The 27,406-nt window shown below is 32.7% G+C and overlaps 1 protein-coding gene across 2 annotated transcripts in view; it reads right to left on the bottom strand.

Annotated features, from left to right (window-relative positions):
* Window positions 1–26,486, bottom strand: part of LOC145295847 (cyclin-F-like) — a 51,804-nt gene extending 25,318 nt beyond the window's left edge. Inside the window, exons 1-2 of one of the 2 annotated variants that reach the window (XM_080141562.1) lie at window positions 26,351–26,486; window positions 4,755–4,930 (exon numbers count right to left, since the gene is read on the bottom strand). In XM_080141562.1, coding sequence (XP_079997688.1) covers window positions 4,755–4,930; window positions 26,351–26,357 — 183 coding nt within the window. In that variant the 5' untranslated portion in view covers window positions 26,358–26,486. Of the gene's footprint in view, window positions 1–4,754; window positions 4,931–14,201; window positions 14,423–26,350 lie in introns of those variants that run through there. The other variant, XM_080141561.1, reaches the window with a different exon arrangement.
* Between the last annotated feature and the right edge of the window lie 920 nt (window positions 26,487–27,406).

Here is a 27,406-nt window from a genome sequence, read left to right as displayed (position 1 = left end):
TTCAATTGAAGTTATAATGCCTCCAAGTCATCAATACTACAAAAGGTAGAGCAGTTATAATAAACTATGAATATAACTGACAAAAGTAAACAGAGGAGAGAAACATCCAGAAAATTTAAACATCCATTTTGTAAAAATCACAGAACAAATTTTATAGATCAATTAATCTATTATTATTAATGGAGTTTTCCTATCTGTGTGAACTATTTTTCCAGGCTCAATTTAAATTAAATTACGAGGTTATATCAACAAGAGATCACAACTGATCGTCATTAACAAACCCACTTACATTATTGCTAATATATTCAATAAATAAAAAAAATACTATTTATATGCACACAAAATTTGATACAGCACACAAAAAAAAAAAAAAAAAAATGAAAAAAGAGGGTCATACAGTGTACTCTTGGTTTAAAATCACCAGAAAAGGTGATGAGAAAACCCTTCATGCCACCATTAATCCATTCTAATCCGAACAATGCCCTTAAGCTACAATTAATTTGTTGACACCTTACTTGATCTAGAGCCTCTTAACAGCAGATGAAGAACAAGTTAACAACTTGCCTTTCAATAAAAAAAAAAATCACAAAAATCAAAACTAAAAAAAAAAAAAAATAAATAAAAATAAAAAAATAATGATGAGACATAAAAGCTATTTGTTATTCAATTCCATCGATACCCACAAATTGTTGTTGTTTGACAGGATTCACCTTAGGTGTGTTGAACCAGCTTTCGGTACTACTACATTTTAAAATCCCATTTTTCCATGCGTCTCACCCTACAATGCCCAGCGGGCACTTCAAACCACCTAGGAAAATGCCCAGTGAGCTTATTCAATGAGAAACCGAGTTACCAAAAGAGATGCAAATGAGCAGATGACACCAAATTGGAAAAAAGAAAAAAGGAAAAGGAGAAAAAGAAAAGAAAGCAAAGAGTTTTATTGAGTTTCAAAAGATTCATTGCAAAAAAAAAAAAAAAAAAAAAAAGTGTTAATTCTTGAGACAAGAATAATAAACAATTCTAGGTCAAAAGATATCGTGAAGTCGCCAGAAATAGTCTTTGCATTCTGCCAAGAAAACTGGCTGCTGGCAACAGAGGAGATGCATGAAATGCCAACGGAAGTGTATCCTTTAAAAAATGAAAAAAAAAAAAAAAAAAAACGTAGCTGATGGTTTTGGCTGGAGATGCAGTAATGGCCAAAGGAGGAAGTGTCCAACAAATATTAAAATTCACAGACAATCCCCGGTCGCTTGTAATGTTTGGTGCATTTTCTGTCAAGAAGCTTCAGACAGCCTTATCTGGAAGCACACACAAAAAAAAGGGACCGCCTAACAATTCCTCATTAAAGAGATGACAAATTATATTCGTTTTTATTTAACCAATGTAGACTTAAATCATAAAACTATACCAATTATTAATCATTATATCCTGAGGATTATTTATGGCAAAAAAACATTTGGATTAATATGATCATTGCCACAAAATTGGTTAATTTTTAATTAAAACAAGAATGCAAGGGAGATAACTCTACAAACTTTAATTTTATAACTTAATGTGATTTTTATATTGAAACTAGCAGGGGTACCCGGCGCTGCCTGGGTGTGGAGAGGTGATCTAGTAAGGACCCCCAAAACAACAGTAGACAGCCTGGAGGGAGAGAGGTGTATAAAAAAAAAAAAAAAAAAAAAAAAAAAAAAAACGTGATGGAAGGCAAGTTCGAACCTGTATAATGCGAAGGAGGAAAAGGTGGGAAAAAAAAAAAAAAAAAAAAAAAAAAAACCGTCGCAAAATCAGAAGTCACAAGAGTTGAAATTAAGGGACGATGACTTGGGAAAATATCGCCGAAAAAAGAAAAAAAAAAAAAAAAACCCTTCTTGTAAAAAACGGACCAGTTAAGTGTGAAGAAATTAATGTTTTGGGCCAATTTTTTAATATTTGTCGTTCGAGAGATCGAGCTTTAAAAGGATACAGATTTTTTCACATTCCGACGCGTCTGTCGGAAGATTTCGTGAGACACACACACACACACTGCCTTTTACATATTAGATTTATAAATTTACGGTGTCATTTTATAATGAATAAAGTTATAATTTAAATACATAATTGTCAATATATATTCCATAAAATAAACATTCGTCTGAAATTTTTTTTATTTAAAAACTTAATTGACAAATGTGATTTCAAGACTTTAAGATCAAAATGTAGTAGTTGTTCTTATGCCATGCTTCATCTGTTTTATTCTCAATCAGTGAAGTAGAAATCGTTCTAGACTGAAGCAATTATTTTTGTATTTAATGTACCTCCAACTTGCGCTTGCAAAACATGGTGCAGACAGGTAGTTGAGCAAGTAGATTGGAGTTTTTGTTTATAATTTAGAAATGTTTTGTCTACGCTAGCAAGTTTAAAATGTCTGTTCTTTCCATGAATCAACACCTATGAAGAACAAATATGACAGGCATATTTTTATATAACAATAGACAAATGAAAAATATAATCAAATTTATTCATCTTGATAAAATGAGAAATTTGTTGTGACGTTTTCTAAAACAGCCTCTGAAAATATGACATCTTTATTCATTTGTCACTTTTACCTTGTCCGTCCAAGAAGACATCACATCTAGTTTTTGTCAAAAATAAATAGCAGTTAATGTGAGTGTGGTGGGGTACCTTAAAGCAGGGTTTCTTAAACTTCTAGACACCTTAGAACCTCCAAGCAGGGAAAAAGTTTTTTATGGAGCACTAACAAGATAATTTTCTAATATGAAAAACATGGATTTCAAATTTTAACACTAACTTATGATGTTTACAACCACTTTTTTGTTCTTTATTTAAAATTGTTGCATTTTTTGTTAATTTATTTTCTTTTTCATGAACCATCTTGAAACTCTTTACATCTGTAGTTATCTTCCCAGTAACAAAAAAACATCAAATGTTTGCAGCTATTTAATTTTTCCATATAAAGCATTTGGTGCTCCTTAAGAGAGGGCTTCCGGAGCCCCCTCAGCCTTACTCCCAGAGCCCCAGAGTTCTGGAGTCCACTTTGGGAAACAAGGAGAAAAACAATATTTTACAATGCTATAAAATAAATAAAGCAAGATGTTATTCCAGATTCAATGAATTTTTTTTTTTTTTTTTAAATCAGGTGACTTCACGGTCATGTTTTGAGTGATAAAAAAAAAAAAAATTACCAGGCAATGCCAGGTAGGTACAGCTAGTAACATGCCACTCAATGTTTCTCCAGATCTTCTGACCAATATAGTTTAATAATACTAAACATCACATTATACATGTATACATTATGTTATTTATGGCATAACTACGTTCACACACCCGTTTTCATTAGATCAATAAAGTTAAGCCATCATGAGCCTGGTCAGTATCAGATGGGTGACCATTTAAAAATACCAGGCGCTGCATGTATGATTAAGTTGGACACTACCCTGCAAGAACTGCAAAAATGTTATCTAAGAGACATGCAACTGGGCACAGTTTGTGAATTTAATATTCTTTTGACACTTCTTCCTTTGGATGAAACTGGTTCAACCTGGCTAAGGGTGAACACTGCTAGAAAAAACAAACAAAAAAAACAAACAGGAAAGTTGGAGGAAAAATTCTAAGTAATTTCGACCATCCATAACTATAAAGGTTTGATTCTTATTAAGATAGCAGGGCTACCTGGCATTTCCTGGGACCATAAAAAAATTAATAGATGTTTAATAGTGTGAAGTTTCTCGCAAGGAACCCCCCCCCTTTTAAAGCAAAGAATGAAAAAAAATAAATAAATAAAAACACTAAATAAAATTAAAGGAATCTCCAGATTATTACTAAAACTAAGTTTCTCCTTCCCACTTCCTTTGTAGAGAAATGACAATAAGAAATTGTAAATCTAAATTTTGCATCTAATAATTTCCATTTTAAAAAGAACGCAGACTTATTTTCTGGCCTGTATTACTTTATGCTAACATTAAATGATATAAATAGATATTCACCCTCCCCCCTCCATTGAATCCATTTTTTAAATTTCAGACATTTGGCTGGAACTATGCCAATTAAAAAAAAAAAAAAAAAAAAAAAAAAAAAAAAGACAACTTTGTAGGGGTTTGTGTATTTTTCAAGTTTTAGCTGGACATCCAGAAATTTGCCCTTTATATAAACAATTACATCTAATCAGCATTGTCGAGAATTTTTTTTTTTTTTTTTTTTTTTAAACTTTCATTTTTGTTTTGCCCATAAAAAAAGTTACGTTTGAACATGAATTACCACAACCAACATGTCAGACAATTATATAAATGTTCCCAGTATTCACTTGTAGTCTATTTACTTGCTTCTCCATGAGGGCAAAGTTGGGATTTGATATTGGAAAAAATGCAGCTTCCCAAAAAGAGGCACTCTGTTTCAATTTAGAAGGATCCACCCCCTTCTCCAATTGAGGGGTAGAAAAGATGAAATGCAGCATAAGAACAGATACTACACTTTATCATTTCTGCTAAACTAGTCATTACGACTGCATTGATTACTTTAAGAAAAAATTATGCTTAAGTTGGTAATAAACTTTAAAAAATATTTTTAAATTTTTGAGATGTTTTGTATTATATTATTATTTAAAGTATTTTTAATCGCCAATTCATAATCTTTCGGCAGATGTAACCTCATCTCATCTTCAGGTGAATTTTTTTTTGTACTTTGAAACCTAATGTTCAAACTTGGGAATCTTATAAAAAAAAAAATAAATAAATAAAAAAATTAATACTTACAGCACGCATGGTTAAGAGATCACGGACATGGAGATCTTTCAAAAGTAAGACCAAAACTTCTTCTGGTAAGTTCCATATTGTAACACGGCTGCGTGTTCGGGGTCCAGTTGCCGTGACATGAATGGGGATGAACGCACTTTCAGATCGCCGTTGAAGACGACTCAAGCTTCTAATGACTAGAAAAGAAAAAGAAATTTTGAAGGAAAATGTTAACGATTCAAAGAATTTTTTTTTTTTTTTAATACAAGATAAATACAAAATGTTATTCAACAACAAAACATGTTTGATGGTGTCAGGAAATTCAAAATATTTGTATAACTAGGGCTGGGACAACAGAATATTCTTTTCATTGTTTTGACTCTCAAGTATATATTCAATACACAGACAATCAACCGAGAACGACATCAGTCTAAGATATTAACGGATATATACTCAAGAGTCAAAATAATGAAAAGAATATGCTGTTGTCACAGCCCTAATAATAACAAGAAAAAATAATTTTTTTTTGGGTTAAATGTGTGCATGCCAATGTAATCTGCAAATGATTTTTTAAATGAAAACAATTATGAAATTGGAGTGAACGGAATACAAGAGACAATGAGGTTCGTGTAGTAAGTTGGCACGTGAGATGTGTTATGAAAAACAAAAACACTCATTCAGAAATTCAGCAAACTTTCTTCAAAGTGATGTAAAACATAAAACAGGTAATGACAAAAAGGATAGTGGATGCGCGTGAGAAAGAGGAGGGGGGGGGGAAGAAAAATGAATCTAGCCTCCAAACGGGTCTGTGGAACAGAATATACATGTTTTGAGATTCTACTCCTTCCCACACGAGGAATACTTTTTTTTTTTAGTTAAATTTTCTTCCTTTGAAGATTGTAATGCTGGGTATGGGGCAGCCAAACCAGCTGCCAACATTGCCCTGCTTTTTATTGAAACCAACCGAGAGCTCTTTTTAGTATCCTTGCTTGTTCCCTTAAGTGCAATAAGAATGTAATATCTTATGCACAATATGATATAATACATATGTGTAATATCACTGTATATATGTAAAATAAAAATGAATAATACCCTGCAACATAGGTTGGTGCAAAAGTTTTTGTTAGTATCACCCCAATTTATAACTTTAATTCCGATCCATAAGTTTTTATATAAAATGTTCTAGAAAAAAGAAAAAAAAAAAGAAAAAGAAAATGAATACTGTAAATCTAAAAATAATCACGGCGAGAAAGAAGTTGCCAAGAAGACCTTTATTTAAAAACAAGTTGAAACAAGAATGGATTTCTGTTCAAGTTCAGGGCTTAAAAACACCCATAAATCACCCCTCCCTTTTCAACACTTGAATAAAACAGTACGAAAAATTTAAACTTATTTTTTGAAATATAGAAATGTAAATTTAAATTGTTGGTTTGTGAACAGAAAACGTAAAGGAAATGTGAGAAAATAACATTTCAGAATGAACATCCTTTGCAAAAATATCAAAAGCATTCACAAATAATCTAAAATAGGATTACATTAAAAACTTTGCTTTTTAAATAATATCCAAGCACATAAATATAGAGGTAACATTTTTGTTTTCAAACTATTAAAAATGATACAAAATCTGTTTCTCATCCATAAGTAACTTTTATAAACATACATTGAATTTCTTTTAACATTTTTCATCTTATTTTTTTTTATATTAAAAATGTAAACACGACTATTTTGATTTGACTTTTTGTAAGCCCTCTATCCAGACAACACTGGGTAACTGTGGCTGATTATAAATACAGCAGCTATAAAAAAAAAATATTAAAAACTTAAAAAAAAAAAAAAACGAAAAATTAATACCATCTAAAAATTCAAATTAGATAAAATGTAAAGTCTGAAGTATTTATTATGCAAAAAGACCACAAATATAGTCTTACAAATAAACTACAAAAACAAAAATAAAATTAAGCATATTGAACTTGATGGAAAATAAAGATTTGATAAAATGATTCAACGAAATGAAATTGTATCGTTACACACTTGATAGAAAAGACTTAACTGTTCTATCAAAAAATGTATACAACGCATTGGAATTCAAAAACTTTTGTTGATGACATAAAATAAAACATTGGAGAAAATCCTCACAATTACATAGCAATAAGGTGGATGAAAAAATTGGATGTAATGGGGGTGCCAGAATAGTGCAGAGTTTGGGGTTTAACGTTTCGAGATCTGCTAGCTTGCAGAACGAAATAAGGGAATTAAATCATCATCCAGAGATTCTGCAATCTGTCATGTTTTGGAAAGAGCACAAATATGTGAAGCTGAAAATGGGCAACATTTAACAGACATTTTTCATAAAGATGGTTTGAATTTTGCATTTTTTAAAAATTTCCCAATGACTTAGATTGTGTTAAAATTACAGAAAGATATCAAAAATAAGGAATCTATTAGTTTAAAACCCTTCAGTGACTTTTTGGACACACTGTATAAAAGAAAATACATATAAACGTCAATTTACAATGCAATATTATGGAAATAAATAAATATTTATTTGTTTAAAATTAATATTTCAAAAAATGCCATCCTTAGAATTTTATACATTTTTTTTCCTTTTTTATCAAGAAAAGAAAAAAAGAGTATAAAATCCTGAGGATGGAGGTTATCTCTGAACTATTAATTTTAAACAAATACATATGTTTATTTTTATAATATTGCATTGTAATTTGGCTTATAGATTTATTTTATACACATTTGATTTTAATATATAAACAATGCTTCTATCACAGAAAACACAACTGACTATATATATTTGAATGATGGTTTCATATTTCATAACATATCAAGCAGAAATTTAAAGTACAAATTTTTCAAAACTTAGGTTTTACCATAGTAAAATAAAAAAGGATTTAAAAGTTAATTTTTAGATGTTTTTTAATTCAAACGGCAACATACAAGCCTCATAGAAAATGAAACAATATTCCATTATATATTAATAAAACCTAACTATACACCTAGTTTTTAAACAAATTAAGAGATTAGATCATATACAAGCCACTAATTATATCAATATAAATATATAACAGCAACACAAAGATCAATACAAAACGGTTTAAACATACATTTTCTTAAAAAATATATAAATAAAAGTAGTACCACATGGCCATAAAGCATTTTTTGATTTAACACGAAACAATGTACAAGATACAAGCTCATCATATCAGATTAAAAAATGTGATAAACTTTGTTTTAATGAATCTTACTAACGAAGGGGAAGCTACTCAACGAGCTAATTATCTCAATCATGTCTTATACATGCAAAGCATGGACACTGAACGCAGATTACAGAGGAGGATCCAAGCAGTAGAAATGAGATGCTTCAGAAGACTCCTTGGTATGTCATATGAGGACCATGTCACCAACAATAAAATCCGCAGAAAAGTCACTGAACTAGTGTCCTCGATTATAGTAAAAAAAAAAACATCCTGCAAGGAACAGCCCAGAGGAAAAGAAAACTAGGTAGACAGTGATAGAAGTGAGCCGACAAGGTCTTTGATTGGACAAGGAAAAACTTAGATGTTACCCCGGCACTCGCCCACAACTAAACCAAGAAGAGCCAGCTGGTCTACCATTCACCCACAAGAATGATAACAGTAACATGTGAAGAGATTTTAAACAAGTTCAGAAGTGAACAAGCACCCTTTATGTTTCCCACAGATTATATGCACCCCCCAGGCGCTTGCAAAAGCTAAATTAAATGGGTTGCACCTTCACAACAAAAGGAATTTAATCTCACACATATTTGTTAGATTATTCCTTATAAACCAAGATACAAAAGGGAAAAAAAAAAAAAAAAAAAAAAACGTTTTAATAGGTTTGCTTGAAGCAAAGATTTTTAAGCTCAACTCCCTCACAATATTTTCAAGATTAAAAAAAAAAGACAATTTCTGATGATAAATATAATTCACGTTTATTTCCAAGCGATGAAGTTTTAATTTTGACTGTGAGAATGGAAAAGCATCCGAATTCTAACCTTAGAAAAAAACACTGATTAGATTTTAAAATCAGTTGATTCCAGACTCCCCCATCTGATGCCTGCATCCTTTCTATGCATATAGCTATTTTCTATTGTAGAGGAGTCCATTACATAGATCGCGATCAACTGGTCGCATGCGAGTAGATTGTATGGTATTGGGAAGGAAAAAGAAAAGAAAAAAAAAAAAAACCGTCAATGCTGGCAAACTTTCACAACCTCGTGGAAGAGATGAAAATACAAGAGCATTCATGTGTGCAAAGTGCATGCTATAATATAAAGCAAATCGGCAATTGTTTTTCAGAGTTCAATAAATGCTTTCTTTTTACTTGAACCAATCGCTACATTTATGTGCTACCCTTTCCAGGAAGATGAGTTTTTTTTTTTTGTTTTTTTTTTAGTTGCATCAAAAATTGCAACATCGTCTCACTTAAACTCTTCTGGAGTGAGGGATGAGATATTCTGGTACTATAAGCCTACATTCAGCTGAAGGCTCATGAACAATTATGAAATTTATTCAAATAGGACCCCAACATCAGTAAATGTGCTACGTTCTTGACTGCATTATATGGTTTCACTTATTTGTGTGAGTCAGCCTTTCCCACATGAAGATCATTAAGTCCAAATACTGCTCCACCATGATTGATGAGCATCTATAAATCTGCTTGACGCTGGCAGCTCTGTTCAGATTATGTACCCCTGACTGACTCCATCTAATGCAAGTCATCAGAGAAATGACAAAATATGTACACAGGTGTACAATGCAATATGGGTTGATGCAGTAATGCAACGTACAAATGCATATAATGTACATATAAAAATAATTTACAATATATTTATAATGTGTTTTGCATTTTTAGTAGGTGGTAGATCATTTAGACTTAGTCATGTCATAACTTTCATGCTGAAAATGTGTGTTCACCCCTGGTCTATCGTATGCTTTGTGAGAGAATGTCGAGTGACTATCCGTTGTCAATAAATATGTGGAAACTAGCTATAACCATAACCATCTCTATAACATAAGAATGGTTCTATTCCAATTGTCGTTTACATTAAGCAATCTCAATTCTCATTGTTACTCCGAATCAGCTGGCTTCGTTATGAAATTACATTCCTTAAATGGTATGCATGTACATGGGTATACATGAAGCTTTACAATCAGGTTTTAAAAGTTAGACCTAAATAGCATTTAAGCTGATAAATCAAGTTTTGATTTGGTATTGGCAATACAATAATGTACTTTGCTAAAATTTATTTTTAAATTTACTTTGTCCACTAAACATTTTTAAATAATCACCTAAAAATAAAAATCAACTCGCATAAATAATTAAACAAAGAATTCAATAGATAAAACATTAAACTGAATCTTCTTGGCCAAAAGGCCATCAAAGTGTAGTATCTGTTCTTCAGATGCTGCACTTCCATTTCTTGTTCTCTTTTGGTGGAGGAGCAGTCCTTCCCGACTGAGACAATTTTTTATTTTTGTACCTTTTCTCCACATTAAAAAAAGATCCTGGTGTCTAACTCTGTCTCGTGGGGAGGCATTGTAAATAGGTACAATAATATATTTGTTTCTCTTTACTAATTTACAATAGTGTCATACAGAAAAAAATTACTTTAAGGGGGGTGGGCTTCTAAACTTTTATAATTAACTAGCGGGGGTACCCTGCATTGCTTGGGTGCTGAGAGGTGGTATACTAAGGATATTCAGCAACCCCCAGAAAAAAATAAAATAAATGAACTATTGTTTTAATCAAACAAGTGCTCATGCAACCGTAAAAAAAAAAAAAAAAAGGCTGCAGTAACGCAAAAGAAGAAAAGGAGGTGAAAAAAGCTAACACGCTAGCTGTCACAACCACAACGACTTATGACGTCATGAGCCTTCAAAATAACGTTTTTTTAAACATGCATTCAGATTGTTAGGCGTTTGACTTACAAAAATGTTGATGCAAAAGGTGACCCCTCCTTGCAAAAAACGGCCCAGTTGACCAGCACAGAATTAATCATTTTAGCCAATTTTGACATATTTTCATCCGAGAGATTGATTTTTCTAATGATACCAATTTTGTCACGGTCCGATGCATCTGTCAAAAGTTTTGGGCAGACATAAAACACACACACACACACACACTTCACTTTAATATATTAGAAGTTACCGAGAAAAATTGTTAAATAATACTAATACTTTAAACTAGCTGCTGCTGGAAAATACACACATTGATAAATTTTAGCTTAATTTACATATGTATCTATTTACGTATGATGATCTAATCTGATATTGCAGGCAACACAGTACAAGAGCAAGTAAAACACTTTAAATTTGTTTCAAAAGAATGAACCTGGAACCCCAACATTTAAAGAAATGATTTTCCTAGTAGATATCAAACTAAAGTAGCACCCAAACATTTCCAAGTACAACTTAAACATTTAAATACAAAAATTTACTCTTGCACGTAACCATCTTTTTATGAAGCAAAAACAAATTTCTTCACGCTTTCATAATTCATTAAAAAAATTGAATACAGTTGTTTTGCTTGCATATATGCCGAACTACTCCTCTTAAGTACAATTTGTACAGAATTAATTTTTTGTTGCTTTAAAGCTTATAGCAGTATATTATCTAAAAGTACAAGATTTAATTCAATAGTTAAAAAAGGGGGGGGGGGTGAGGTTAGGTTAGAAAAAAAAAAAAAAAAAAAAAGGAACTATTGTTTGAAGGGATTATTGGGAATTTAGAATGCTTAATTCAACCGCTTACATATTTAAATACAATAGAAAGCTAATAGGATTACTTACTATATAAAAAAGTGGGTGAAAAGTTAATTTGTGCATTCTTGTAAGGTATGCAAAAGATTTGGCAGGGTCTTAAACTGTTTTGTTAAGTCTTTAAAGAATAGTTCAGAATTTATGTGCAAGAGAGAGAGAGAGAGAGGTCTCCCTCTACTGTGCTAAAAAACTTCTCACACCATATTTGGAGTATTGTTGTCACACCCAATGTCATAACTATTGAAAGTAATAATATCTAGCAATTTTAGGTTTGAAGACCACTTGTCTTATGTATCTAACAGGGTTAATAGAGAGCTTTAAACGTTGCATATCCTACCAAATTCTTCATGAATGGCATTTGCTGACTAGGCTTTACAAGGCAATGATTCGTCTACACTTTGAATATGGGCCCCTAGTATTCAGAATTGACAAAGTGTTCTATGTGTCTACAGTGTCATGCCATCTGATATATACTACATATTCCCTGCCGTGAGCCTGTTCCCTCTGGAGTATATGATCTGTTTGGATTTCTCAACAAAATGAAAACGTAAAAGTTGCTTCTGTTACTTAGAAATTATTTCATGGTTCTTACCCCACCGCAATGCTTAAATATCGTCCTGTGCTGTGACTGAATAGACCAAACCTGCGATGATACACGATCACATTAGACACTGCATGATCACACTGGTGTTTGCTCAGAGATATACCGGCAATCTCCTTTTGCATTATGCTCTGCAGTCCTGAACGTGCTGCCTCAAAACTGAATGAACATGTATCACTGTAACATTTTCAGAGTTCTGTATTGTCTATCATGATGATCCTAAGTTTTATGTATTGCTTAATTGACTAGGTAACCTGTCTATTGCTAACAGTTTCATGACCATGGTTTAATAAAAGAAGAAAAAATCTGGACAGGTGCACCAAACCCTAGTCTCTCTCTCTCTGACAAGATTAAAAAAAAAAAAAAAAAAAAAAAAAAAGTCGTCAGCCTAATAGGTCCCGCACTATGAACAAAGCTTTAACCCCTGTCCCATCACCATAATGCTGCATCTGTGCTTGTTTTACATGTACTTCCACGAAATGTGTTCCAACGAACTTGCTACACCAGTACTCCAGCATAAATAGTGGAAGAGCAATCTAGCTAAAAAAAAAAAAAAAAATGTTAGGACAGTCCCATCGAAATTCAACAGTAGAGGCGCTCCAGGCGATTAACAATAAACCCCTTTTCAAAGAGATAAAAGACAGCATAAGAGGGTAAACCTCCTAGAACCGCACAGGACCATACTTTAGATGGGTTACAAACAAAATTATAACCAGAACCTGCCCAAAACTTGTCGGATTTGGGTATAAAGTAGCCAGTCTGGAGGATTGCAACATTTATAGTTATTTACAGCCATGTGAGGCGACAAGAAATAGATTTCAATTCGATATTAGACAAATTTCAATTAAATTTCTTAATTGGAAGAAGAAAAAGAAACTTGTAATACTGCTCCAAAATTAACCCTTCTCTAAAAAGGTAAATCACTACTACTGATCATGGAAGTTAATTGCAACTTTTTGTTTGTATATTTTCCGGAAAAAGAATATTAGCAAGCTAACTCCTGATTAAATGCGATCGTTAAAACCCCTTGGAAAAACGCATATTTTATCATACGACTAACTGGTCAAAGTATTTTAAAGTTTTAAACAATGTTAAATCGATACAAATTTTTAGAGATGAAAAGGTGTTTTCAATATAGAAATTTAACATTTTTAACGATGGGGGGGGGGGGGGTAAAAAAAGTTTAATAATGAATGACGTCATTGTGAGGAAATCCCAACAGAAAGAAAATTGGGGGAGGGTATAAATTAGGGATTTACTTGAAAGGAGATGAAATTAGAAATATTAAAAAGCAACAACATTCTAGTTTACGAAAAAAAAAAAAAGAAAAAATTCTTTAATCCAAAAGTGTGCGCAAACGAAAGCTTCCAATCGTAGGCGGAAAAGAAATAAAACGTTCCAAGCCATAAGCGAAATAAAATATAAAACTGATCTTTGGAATTAATCCATCAGATCGAAAAACTACAGTTCAAAAATATAGATCGATCACAATAAGTATACAAAAAACGTGAAAATTAAGTGCTAAGTGTTTCCCTAGGTTTCATTCTTCTGGGGAATTAACCCTAACCAAACACTAGGATCAGTGATCCTAAGGATCACCACAATAAGTGATCTGAACAAAACTAGGATTTTATTCAAGTTGTAAAAGAATTCAATTAGTTGAATGTTTCGTTCGCTTTTTGTTTCAAAACACTTAAAAATAAATAGCAAGTTGATAAAAAAAACAAAACAAAAAAAAAAACGTTACCAGTTTTCAGAATTTGAGATGAAGATAATTTGTATTATTCAAATTAGGTGATACTTCACGATGTTTCGGTCGCTGTAACCTCCGATCTTCACCAGGTGCACGAAATGATAATAATCATTCGAGCAATTAAAGGATTCAGTTCACAAGACTTCGTTCTGATCCCCAACTTTGCAAAAGATGCATCTGAATACGTACGGTCTGAGGTTACATCAGCCAAAACATTGTGATGAGAATAGTAGTCCGAATAAGCGAAATAATTAAATAAAAAAAAAAGGAAAGCCCCCCCCCCATCCCCACCACACACACTTTTCGGATATGTTTGCTTCCTACCTGTGGATGCTAAATTGTTGAAGAACATGAATTTCGAATAGATCAATTTTAACATCTTCAGATCAGCGCGGCCGTGTGAAGTGTTTGCGCACGTTTGCGGTTGTTGTTATACGGTTTGAGGCGCACTTGTTCGTTGTTGTCCAGCTGGTGAGAATCTCTTTCTCTCTCTCTCTCTAGGTTTGATGTGGTCGTCTCTATAGATACAACACACCGCCACAACCAAAAGCAGCAACGCAACGGTAATTGCAATAATAAAGAGGGAGAAGAGGGGGCGTGGTCAGGTGAAATAAAAACGAAGTGGCAATAATCAGCAACGGCGAGAAATTGACAAGTATCATCGTCACTCGATGGTGATGATGACAGGTAACAGCATCAATCTGGAGGGGGGGGGGGCGGTGGTCTGTAGCAGCAGAAACACCAGACATTAAGCGTCGATAGACCTCAAACGAATTTTTTTTTTTTTTTTTTAATCAATTGAGATATATGACTAATATTTTAAAAATAAATATTAACAATTTTCATACCTTGTTTCACTGTTTCAGTTCACCGTTTCATGCTTATGTAATCGGCGTGGGAAGTGATAATTACTGCTGGTTGGGAAATTCGAACCCAGTCCACAAAGCTATACTTCACTTCTCAGACTAGTGTCTATATGTATGCTTGCATGTATGAACATTGTCAAATACTGAATCAAAGAGCGACTAAGAGGTTGCGGGGGTGGGTATTTATCAGTAGAAGCTAACACCGCAAGGTGGGAGTTATCCGAAATAGATAACCGATAAACCAACCCATGCAATTTGGGGCTAAATGGGCACCAGGCAGTAATTCTGGCGGAGCGATGGGGATAGAGGCATGATCACTGTTAGTCAAAATATGGGTTCGCAAGAAAAGCATTGTTTTACGTATTTCATCATAAAAAAATTTTTTACTCCCCGACTCCAAATTGATCTTAGAAATTAAGATAACGATCAAGATTATTATTATTATTATTTTTTAAGTATGGTTACATGTCTTTCAAAACGCTCACTGCTTTGGGAGTGGGTGATCAATGCTAAAGTTAACATCTCAGAGAAATGTTTAGAGTTAATCAACTTAATCACACAAAAGTAAGTTTTTTTTGGGGGGGGGGAGATTTTCAAAGTTAAATTTATTACGCTATCATTTCGTCATTAAATTATTCGAATTGAATTGTTATAAAATTATGTAATCGTGCAGATTTCAGAACAATCGAAAATTGTGACTTCCGCAAGTTTGTTTTTATGTTTAAAAAGTCCCCAGATTCATCAGAAATTGTTGTGTATTTTAAAACCAGAAATTACTTTCTAACAGTTAAATTGCTTCGAAATTCCTTCTAAATTTCGAAGTATTACGAAGTTATTCGTTTTGCAATTATTAAAATGGCTGACTTGTTTACAAAAGAAACTGACATGCTTTCTGGAGGATTCTATTTTAATAGGATTCTTAAATTTCGATTTAATTTTACACGGTTGCATGTATTTATTTCACAATATTCCATTAACAATAAATAGGAAAAAATCCAATGTCCTGACGAGAGTAATATCACAATTTTATTAATATAAAAGATTATCTCAAAATATGTATTGTTTGATGAAAAAAAGGGGAGGGGGTTGCTTATTTAGAATTATATATAAAAAAAATCTTTGATAAACGTATTCGTCACGGAACGAAAATGTCATGTTCCAAAAATTATGTAAATTGATTAAGTAGTTTTTATTATTATTATTATTATTATTATTATTATTAGCTAAGAAAATAAACATTTATGACTTCCATATTAAATGCAGCCATTTTTGATCGATAGTTCGAATTAAGTTGTCTCCCTCTTATTCAACATGTCCGATCAAAATCCCACTACTCGTTTAGTCATAAAATTTAATTTTCTTTAAAAAAAAATAAATAAATTAAAAAAAAAAAAATGACAGAGCGCACCGCACCGCACCAAATCCATCTACCGAAGAGAGGGGAAAAAACAAAAAACAAACGGTAATCTAATTCAAACATGTAAGAACGCGTTTGTGAGATGTGGGGTGGGGTATACAAAACATGTTCAGGCTAGAATGCTTAAAGTAAATTTATATATGAACCAAAATATTTTGGAAAAGCAATTTTTATCGTGTGGGGGGAAAAAGTAACATGGCCTATTTATTCAGATAAGGATGACAAAGTTAGGCATGTAATAGATTTTGATGTGAAGAAAAAGAAAATAAAAAAAAAATGTCTCGTCGATTATCCGTCATAAATATTGGTCCCTCAAACAACAAGCAATAAAACCACCCTTTCACAAAGGCCCCCCTCTTAAAAGAGGGGGGGGCACTTCGGTCAACAAAAATTCAAACTGCCTTAATTCAAGAAACTTTGAACACCTTGTCCGAAAAAGTTTGCTTTCCTGTTGTTCAACGGGTTCCCCAAGCTTTCATGTTTTATACAAGCTATAAATAGAAACTGAAGTTCAAATTAAAACTAGTTTCATTCAGTGAGAATATAACGTTACTTAACCGACCGTTATGTCGTTCTTCGTCTCTTAACGAGGATAGACATAAAGTCGGTTTTTAATATGAGACATCCCCCACCCCTTAAGAGCAATTTCGATGAAAATTCTGTAGAAGCACCCATACATGAAGCATTCCGCTTAAAAGTCATAGATTTAAAAGATTTAGATTAACACCAGTTCATAATTTCCAATTTTGGATACGGATATGAATTGGATATTTTCTATTTTATCAATTTCTCATTCGATAGTGAGGGCGCAAGTTTAATTCCTATTTCAGTCACGTAATTAATTTAGTTTCGTTCCGATTCCTACGCTTACTTTTACATAAACCTTGATGCCAGTAAAGCAACTGGTCCTTACAATATTCCAATTATAGTACTCAAAAAGCTGCAATTGAAACAAGCATACAGTCTTGTAAAGCTGTTCAATCGATGCCTGAAGGAGTAATGCTTCCCAATACCTTGGAAAAAAACTCATTAATTTGACCCGTATTAAAAAAATACGGGAGATCAATACAGACCAATTAGTTTTCTACATGTCACGAGTTGTTTGAATCCATGTTAAATAGAAAAATTGTCTAACAGCTCGGCAAAAAACAACCTATCCAGTAACAAGCAATATGGTTTCCGTCCTGCGAGATCTATAGCTGACCTGCCGACTGTAATTTAACATAGCATCAGTGAATTTATCGATGATGGTTTCCTCCCAGGAGCAATACCACTCGAAATATCAAAAACATTTGACAGAGTTTGGCTTAAAGGTCTACTACGTACGATTTCCAACTATGGAATATCTAGAAATGTTTTGTCATTGAATTTTCTCTCTCCGATAGATTTTTATAAGTTGTCAGCAACGGGCAGAAGTCCGAAACTTTAAATATCAACACTGACTGCTGTGCCTCAAGGATCCATTCTCAATTCAACTCTCTTATCTTCAATGATCTCCCAAATCACATTCCAAGTTCATTCGTTGGCATATATGCGAACGACATTACCACCTAGGATAACACTTCAAAGGACAGCAACGACCAAGATCTCTCCGAGTCTTTCTCCTCCGACCTTAAGTACACCGTACAATGGGGAAAAAGGTGGCTGGTTAATTTTAACGCATCCAAAACCAAACTTTTATCATTTCACTATAATACTTTGATTCCCACTTGGCCACAACTTAAATGAATGTCTCATCTTAAAGAAGCTTCCTGTTTTTACAAGCTTCTGGGTCTGACATTCTCTCAAGTACGTTCTCAGATGGAGTACTGTTGCCACATGTGGGCAGGTGCTTCTCAGAGCACCCTATACTGTCTTGACAAGGTCCAAAACCGGCTTTGAAACCTAATAAATAATACCCTTTTCTGTTCCCCGCAACCTCTTTCCCACAGAAGAGACATTACGAGCCTGTCACTGTACTATCGTTATTTTCATGGTAAGTGCTCTCGTCTGAGCTTCAACCTATGCCCCCCCCAACCGCCAAACTTTCACACACAAAAACTCATCTAGCTACAACCACTTTTTCTCCACGTTAAAAAACGACCCTGGTGTCTAACTCTGTCCCGTGGGGAGGCATTGTAAATAGGTACAACCACTATCAACAATTTCCTCTACTTTCTATCTGAGCCTAAATCCAAATACAAATTCCACGAACAAAGCTTATTTCCTAAAACTACCTGCCTGTGGAACTGTTCCGTTGGCCTGCTTTCCAACTGACTACAATATGGTTGTCTTGAAGTCCAATCTTAAAAAATTCTTGTTGAGTCGTTCCTTTAAATAATCAAATTATACCCAATTTCCACCATTAGCGATTATTACACTGTTGTCCCTGTGAACATTGCACATTCATTAACCCTTATCCTCGAGTGGCCTTCGGGCCTTGACAAGTGATGACTCCCTACTAAAACAAAATTAATTATAGTAAGTTTTATCGTACACATCAAATTCCGAAATAAAAAGTCGACTGGAAAATATAGTCGCTGTTTTATAACCAAATTTAAGTTCCACGTGTGCAATAAAAACATGCTGTAATTTTAATGCGTTTTTATTTCTTTTTATTAAAATATGGTTTAAATAAAAATACATTGTCTGTGGATAATGCCGAAACCAATTATTACAAGTAAATAATTGAAGCGAGAAATATAGCTTACGATTGCCCAAAAATATATAAAAATAATTAACAAGTTCTATTAACTACCGATATGATAACATAAACGGAAATAAAATTTGCAAGAATTCAATTTTCAGTTGTATGGTCCAAAATTATCGCCCGCCACGCAAACTAATTTCCCTCAAAATCCGTTAAAACAACGGTTTTATAAACCCGGGGACACGGGGTGGCAATTCAATACCAGTTGTTACTGTATAACGGATCTTCATCAGCTACACTCGCAGGGTATCACCATGGCAACAGCATCCAAACAGATGAAAAATGCGTAGAGGAGTTCAACATCTATAATTTTGGTTTTTTAAAGTTTCAGTTACTTATTGTCGCCGGTCGAATCATCTTTGCCCAGTTTCATATTTCACATCGGTGTCCTTACCATGGGAAATCTGAAACTGAGCAACGGTTACCCGACAACACTATGAAACAGACTCACACACCACTTTCTATACGCTGGTTAATAAAGAGACTCTACGTTTTTTGGTATTTGTGCATCTATGTTACCACCGCTGAAATAAAATTTAGAAAGCTAATCTTAACATGAAGAGAGTGCTTTGTAACTATCCTGTATTTTCTCCTAACAATTTAAAAAACAAATATATCGTAAACATTAAATTTAACTTGAAAATACTACTTAAAAAAAAAAAAAAAAAAATCCAAGGTATGGTTATTGAGAAAAGTGCGAACAAATGAACAATTTGGGGGCAATTTTATCCTTGTAAAATCTTTTCTGGCAAAAATTTACTTTCATCATGACTAATGTTTGAGCAAAATTTAAAAACATCCAGGATGTGGTTATCGAGAAAGGGTGAACAAACGAACGGGGGTGAATTAGTAATTCACTGAATTACTAGGTCCAATCTGGAAATGGATGATAGTCAAGAAATGGGTGATCATTTTACCCAATTTTCTTTATCTTTACAATTATATAAATGCAAGTTTTGTGTTTGTGTGCGAGTTCTTTCCTTATAAACTCCGAAACGGCTAAACAGTTTTTTTTTTTTTTTTTTTTTTTATTTTATTATTAAAATTTACAGTGCTTTAGTGTATAAGTCTGGGAGTGATCTTAAGTTTTGTCTCAGAATACCCCCGATAATTACTGATCATCCAAACCGTTATTTTAATTTATTTATCATCGGTAAAGCCATTTTTTCCATGTTACTTAGCAACAGTGATAGAACAGGCTGTGAAAATTCTGTGGGTAAGTTGATAGTGTTTTTTTTTTTTTTTTTTTTTTGCATTACGTGGTCTGTAGGTTTCAAACACCGCACGTAAATGTCTTAATGTTTTGTTTTTTTTCGTTAAAGAAGTTTATATAAAATACATTCATAAAAGAAGCAGTAGGTTCTCTAGAGTGCAATGTAGAATAACATTTTTTGAACTAAGTATTGCATGGAGACATGTGAAGCTAAGCTTCCTCCTGGGTGATTTCACGGATTTTGATGACAATAAAAATATAGGAGTGTGAAATATTCGTTTATCATCATTCAACCCCGGGCAACGTCGGGTCTCTCTGCTAGTTGTAAATAAAAATTGTGCAAAATAATCTGCGACAGCCATTTTGATTCTGGACAGGAACCAAGTATTAATATATAAACAGAATAGAAGCGAATAAAGGCCGAATACCTGACTTCTCCATTTTCGGACCTGACTCGCTTCTACTCTGGTTATGCATTTAGTTCTTGTCCAGAATCCAAATGGCTACCATGGATTGACTACGACTATTTACGACAAAATAGATTGGCTTAAAACTTCATTTAAAATAATTTAGATATGGAGGAATATAATGTTCCATGAAAATTACCTTTCTCTATTATCGTTAAAATAATTCATTTTGGATGTTAATGGTTACAACTTCTCATTTATGCTGGAGTACTGGTGTAGCAAGTTCGTTGGAACACATTTCGTGGAAGTACATGTTCAGGACCTATCAGCTTGGACTATTGTTCTCATCTTCAAGTGTTATTTGTGCAATGTTTCAGTTGAATTGAATTGGCCTTCGACCGTCCTCAGGCATGTTGATTGTTGTTTGGAAAAGAAAAGAGAAAAGCTATTGGCTCCGTTTTCTTTTATAAACAACCAACACCTGATGAAGGTCAAAGGCAAATCCGACCGAAATGTTGCACAAATAACATTCAAGATGAGAGCCCTCATCTAAAAAAATTTAGAACTTTAATAGTTTTTTTTATTTTTATTTTAAGGTATTTCCTTTGGTTTACCAAAAAGTTTTGCAAAAATCGATTGGCTGCTTGTTAAGATAGAGTAGACAGATCGATTTTTTAAATACGTTGTTTTCAGAAAAAAAAAAAAAAAAAAAAAAAAAATTGGAAATATGTTGTTTTCAGCAAAAACACTGATTGTCGTGTTGAAAATATGAATATATCCAAAAATTACGAAAATTCATCAAGTAGAGGAGCTGCTATTGCGTTTTAGTGAAAAAAAAAAAAAAAAAAAAAAAAAAAAAAAAAAGTATCGTTATATACAACAAGTGTAGGAATTAAAGTGCCGAAAAAGGAGACAAGTATGTTCCCTGTATTCGCAATCTTCAAGGTGTTCACATCTAGGAGAAAAATGTAATTTCCCCTATTTTCCGTAAAAATTACTTTTCACTATAAATAATTTTCTACTCTATGAATTTTCGACATGACAATTCAGTACTGTTGCTTAAAACCACACATTAAAAAAAAAAAAAAAAAAAAATCAATCCGTCGAGTCGACGACGACGAGTTGATTGTCGTTCTCGTTCTGTCCAGAGTAGAACCTGGAAAAAACGAGAACTAAAATGCAGGTGTCTTTGTTTAAGCGAAGAGAATTTAGTTTCAAGTATTGACGGAGGGAAAAAAAAAAAAAAAAATCAGTCCCAGAAATGACTCAAGCAGTTTACGATTTGAAAACTGCCTTTTCTTTTTAACACAGCGCCAAGGGAGATAACTTTCATCACCGCTTAAAGTGTCAAAATTTGACAAGATTTTGAAACCTGGGCAGGAAAAGTACATAAATGTTTTTTTTTTTTTTACTGATTTTCATAGTTTCTCTGTCCCTTTTAATTCCTTTTTCACTGTCATTTGTTAATCCCTTTTTCGTTTATAAACGCAACCCCTTCTCGTCCGCGAAATAGGCACGATGGCGACGATACAATCAATCATTAAAATTTGATTTTCCTCTAATAAAAAGAAACTACTTGATCAAAATTAAGTGAATTTTTTTTTTGAGAACTTGGCGGACGTTGTCAAGAGTCTCCCGCCCGCCCTTTAAATTCCAGTTTTCACTTTTTTTAAACCTTTTTTCCTGTTAATATCGATTACAGACTTAAGTTTCAGATTATATATAAAAAAAAAAAAAATTGAAAAAATAAATTTTTATAACTTTACACGCGGGGGTTCAGTTTTCAATTATAACGTTGTACTAAATTGAACACGAACTTTTTGACCACAAGGAATAGATAGATACATAGATGAGATGGATACATACATAGATGAGAGTGTGTGTGTGGGGGGGGGTTGAGGGTAAAGAAATCTTCCTTTTTTAACCCCTGTTCTAACCCGTACTTTCCGGTCACATCAGTAAGAGTTGCCATTTTTTTTCATCGTGATCAGAAAGATAATTGAAAACTGACCCCCCCCCCACGTGAAAAATTATGAAATTTTTTTTTTATAATCTGAAACTAAAGTCTGTAATCGATGATATTAACAGGAAAAAAGTTTTAAAAAAGTGAAAATCGTGGAATTTAGAGAAGGGGGGGGGGGGCATTCCCGACAACGTCCGCCGAGAACTTAATTCCATAGCGAGTACGTACAACTCCCCCCCCCCAATATTTTCATATTTTTAATGTCTGATTATTAAACTAAACAAGTGCCAAAACTAGAACTAATTTGATTAAAATTAGTCAATCAATCGCAGCCTGAAAGCTTTAAAGTTAAAGATAACTGATATTCAACTTTATTTTTGTATGCCTAGTGTCGTCTGATTTCGTACTTTAACTGCTTCGGCCATTTCCGGGACCAACTCGGGATTCTCTGAACTAACTTCGTAGATACTGCCATCATTTGAGTGACCATACCTTACAATTAATAAAATAATTTAAATAATCCATGATTAATATTAATTTTTGATTTAGAATTCAATCCTAGAATGTACAATCGTTCTTTGTAGGTACTATTTTAGGTTTTTAAAAAAAGTGGGAATTTAAGAAATTCCCTCCAAACAGGTGAACTTTCAGCTGACGGATAGACCTTCCTCGCCAACATTTTTTTTTTTAACTGATTTTTATTCTAAATTATTAGGAGGGTCTTTACCAAATTTTTCGATAATTATTTTAAATTATTTCAATTACAGAACGAACGGAGGGAAAAAAAATTCTTGATTCTTATAGCGGCATTTTAGCCCCTCCCCCTCCCAAAACACAATTTCGTTTATAAACATTTGCCAATAACTCCTCTAAAAATTGAACAAGAGAGTTAAAAAATAACCCGATGTTCAATACAATCAATATAAGCTGTTTGGCAATTAAAAGATAAAATGTTTGCAGGAGGGGGGTTATTACTAAACTTCCATTTTGAATCCCTAAATTTCAACATTTCTGGATCACAGATTAAGAGAAATATTAAAACTTCCCCATATACCTAATTACAAATCTAAACTTATTTTCTTTAATTGCTTTTTCACCCCAAACAAGGTACGGTACCACTTTAATGTAAGGAGTTACTATCTGGGACATAATTGCAAGGACAATATGAAGGGAGTTGAGTAGCAAGATGGGTGGGTGTCTGTTCACATTATACTTCATGTCAATACAGTCAGGGAAGCAGGAACCCAAAAGGGAATTCGAAAGTCTAGCAGTTCTGGGGAAAGAAGCTATTAGAACAGAGGCTTTCTGGCATCTGGGGATCTGTGTAGAGGTGGGATTTTGCTGCTTGTCAAGTTTGTCGGGGGGGGGGTATTTACGTCGAAAGAGTACAACAAATTATCACACAATTAAATTAAAAAAAAACTAAATGTGAAGAGAAAAAGTTCTCCCTTTGGACTGCTAGACTTTGGAATTCCCTCCCTGACTTAAGCAACATACAGAAGCTTAAATGTAATGTGAACTAAACCGGCATCTCGCTCATCTCCCCTAAACATGGTCCCAAATAGTCCCTTACGTTTAAGTGGCAATATGCCTTGTTTGGGGTTGAAGATGACTAAAACAATCGTTTCTATTAAATTGACAGTTCAGAAAACTGAAGTTTTTTTTTTGGGGGGGGGGGGGTTCAGAGTAAATTCTGAAAGTTTTCAGAGATGGCGGAATGGATTGAAATTTGAATAAATAAAATCGATTCAAATTCATTAGAAATATAAAAAATAGATATTGTAGAATTTTAAAGAAAATAAAAGTTATGAAGAAATTTATCTACATTTGGTACTTAGTTATGCACCGATATTTAGAAAGCCACTCTTAACATGTGGAGGGAAGAGTTTTGTAATTATGTACTTTCACCTAACAATTTAAAAGATATAAAAATTTGAAAGTATTTCTTATATCTACCACAGTAACAAAAGTGCATAAGCACCCCCTACATTTTCATTTTGGCTATTTTTATTTTTATTTTAGAAAATCGAATGTCACCATTCATTAAAGATTGAATGAAACGAAAAAATGCAGTCATCCATTTTTTTTTTATATTAATAATAATATATATATATATATATATATATATATATATATATATATATATATATATATACATCGTGAATTTTGAGTATTTATAATTTAGTTACTAATTAATTGAAGTTTAAAGCTTCAAACACCGCTGGATGCTGGAATAAAATTATGTAAACAGCATGAAAATAAAAATAAGCATTATAAAAAAGAAAAATAGTGCAATAATGAATTTGTTAGTACATTTGATTAACTGTATTATAAATAATAATTGTTAATTTTGTGTTTGGAGACAGACTGGAGGGAAAAGATTGAAAAAAAAAAAAAAAAAATGACAAGTGACCGGGAAAAGAACTTTGTAACGGAAATATCAAACATGTGACCAGAACCGAACTCACAATTTCAATAAATAAAATATTTCTAAAATATTACAAGAAATGTATTACTATAGGATTATTCTTCCATATTTATTACAATGAATGTCAGGTTATTAAATAAGTAAACTTGGAAATTGTCATACTTAGAAAAAAAAATTCATTTAATCCCATTCCGAACTAGTTATTTATTTTTCTTTTTGAAGTTCTAAATAATAACGGTTTAAACATCCATTCAATTACAATGTTTTTAATCACACAAAACAAAAATAAACCAATTAGTGTAAAATATAATGCACTAACATCAAAATATTTTAATCCTAAAATTTTAAAGAAAAAATCTTTTTAAAACTAGTGAAATATTCATAATTCATTTAGCGCTTAAACAAGTGCTCGCGTGAAATGAACATTTTTAATAGACAGTTAAAAGTAACAAATAAATATATTCATTATTTAATAAAAAAATTTAATTTAAGAATTTATTGAAAGTAATTTTTTTAATTACTTATAATTTTGGTAAAAAAAAAAAAAATGCCCTGTTCATATCATTCAATACGAAACTTGACCAAAAGCGATTTTTTTTTTCTTTAATAACAATTTGTGATAACTATTTTACAAGATAACGCTAGAGTCACTTTGGCTGAGATCAGAGTGGAGTATAGTTCTGCATCAAAGTTATTCTCCCAGGGATTACCTCCTTTGGAATAGACGGGAGTGGTATTGGTTTATTGCCGGTTGCCTGAGGCCAGAGAATGATAACGAGTCCCGATTCGATCAAGTTTTTCAGCCATCCAAAGCGACCCCCTTTATAAAGGGGTAGATATACTAAAAATGATCTAAGGGTCATAGTCACGAAATTCACGAATATTTTTTAGTAAAAACTGATAAGTTTGGGTTATCGGTCATCGGGCAAATAAAAGTGACCAGCGGTCAGTTTGAGAAATAAGATAAAAAGTAGAATTATTGGTGCATGATATTTAATCGTAAATTATAGAATAGATATAAAATATACATATATAAAGGTTTTCGTAAATATTCAAGATTTTAAAGGGACATCATTTTGGAGGGGACCCGTTGCTCTCAACGGTTAAATCCGAAGGAGGCAAACCACGTTTTTTTTTTCTAGTGCTTAAATACTTGCTATTTGCCAAAATTGTAAATGCAAATATTTTCAATTTAAAATTAAATTTAACGAAACTGATATATTGGAGTAAAATTAGAAAAACCGTAAAAACATTTTTCGTGGGATTAAAAAAAGAAAATTAGGAAAGTTGAAATGGATTTGTTTATGAAGAAAGATAAAAACAGAAAAATTATAGTTTATTTTGTTTTAATTTTATTCGTGATTTAAAATAACTATTTAATGATTTTTAAATTAAAAAAATGTTTTTTTTTTAAATTAACCTAAAAACAAAAATAGTCATTCAATCCTCCAAGAAAAAAATGTTGAAACTTGAGTATAAAAAATACTTACCTTTCATTTTCGTGAATATTAATCACTGATTAATATCAATATCCTTTTTAAGTATATTATTTATATTATTTCTTTTAAAATTGAATTAAAAAAAAATACTGGATGACAGCAAACATGCCTTTACATGTCTTTACACTCCGATAAACGAGTATAATTTGTTATCCTTTTTTCCGAAAAAAGTAGAGAAAAAAAAAGCTTTTGCGAAAGGAGAGAAAAATAGTTTGTTTCTCTTCCTTTCTTTTTTCCGTTGAGAATTTTCTTTCTTTTCTTTTTTTCCACCCCCTTCCTCTGTCTTTACCACCTCTCCTTTTTTTTTCAACCGTAAAGTGATTTTGATTGGACAAAAACTTGCGGAAAACAGAAAAAAAAAAAAAACGTTGTCTTCCCGGCAGGCCACACAACAGGGCACAGTGTTAAACTTTTTCTCTCCCTCTCTCTCTCTCTCTCCAAAACTCCCGCTTACTAAAAACTTCTAGGCGGTAAAAATAAATAAATTAGACGTGAAAATAATAAACATAGTTAGTTCAAAAAATCAAGTCACCGAAAGTCCTTTTTACTAAGAGCGAAGTGTAGTATCTGTCTGATACTACACTTTACCTTTTCTGTCATCGGTCAGTAAAGGAGAAATCCTTTTAGACTGAGGAAATTTTTTATTTTTGTTCCTATCTAAAGCGCTCCCCTTTTTTTTGGGGGGGGGGACTGGATGTTCCCTGCAGTAAAAACCAACATTGTGTCTGACTCTGCCGTCGTGGGGAGGCAAACAAATAGGAACTAAAATCGTATCATGAAGCCTATTTTGTACCTATTTACTTGACTCCCCACGAGGGCAATGTTAGAAACAAGGTTGTTTTCTTAATATGAGAAAAATCCTGCTCCTCTGTATTGAGATGAGATTTTTTAAAATTCTTCAGTCTAGAAGGATTTCTCTGAACGAGGACAGAATAAAAATCACTTTGATTCTACCTCAAAGATCTAACATTACCCCTAATTATGTGCCTCCTCACGAAGGCAACGTTAAACACAGGACCCATTTTAATGAACGGATTATCCAGCTCT

This window comes from Euprymna scolopes, chromosome 16, assembly GCF_053919585.1.
Source record: "Euprymna scolopes isolate OS-2025 chromosome 16, ASM5391958v1, whole genome shotgun sequence".
Taxonomy (NCBI): domain Eukaryota; kingdom Metazoa; phylum Mollusca; class Cephalopoda; order Sepiida; family Sepiolidae; genus Euprymna; species Euprymna scolopes.
Note: the sequence above shows the minus strand (reverse complement) of the source record. Positions and strands in the feature narration are given on the sequence as shown.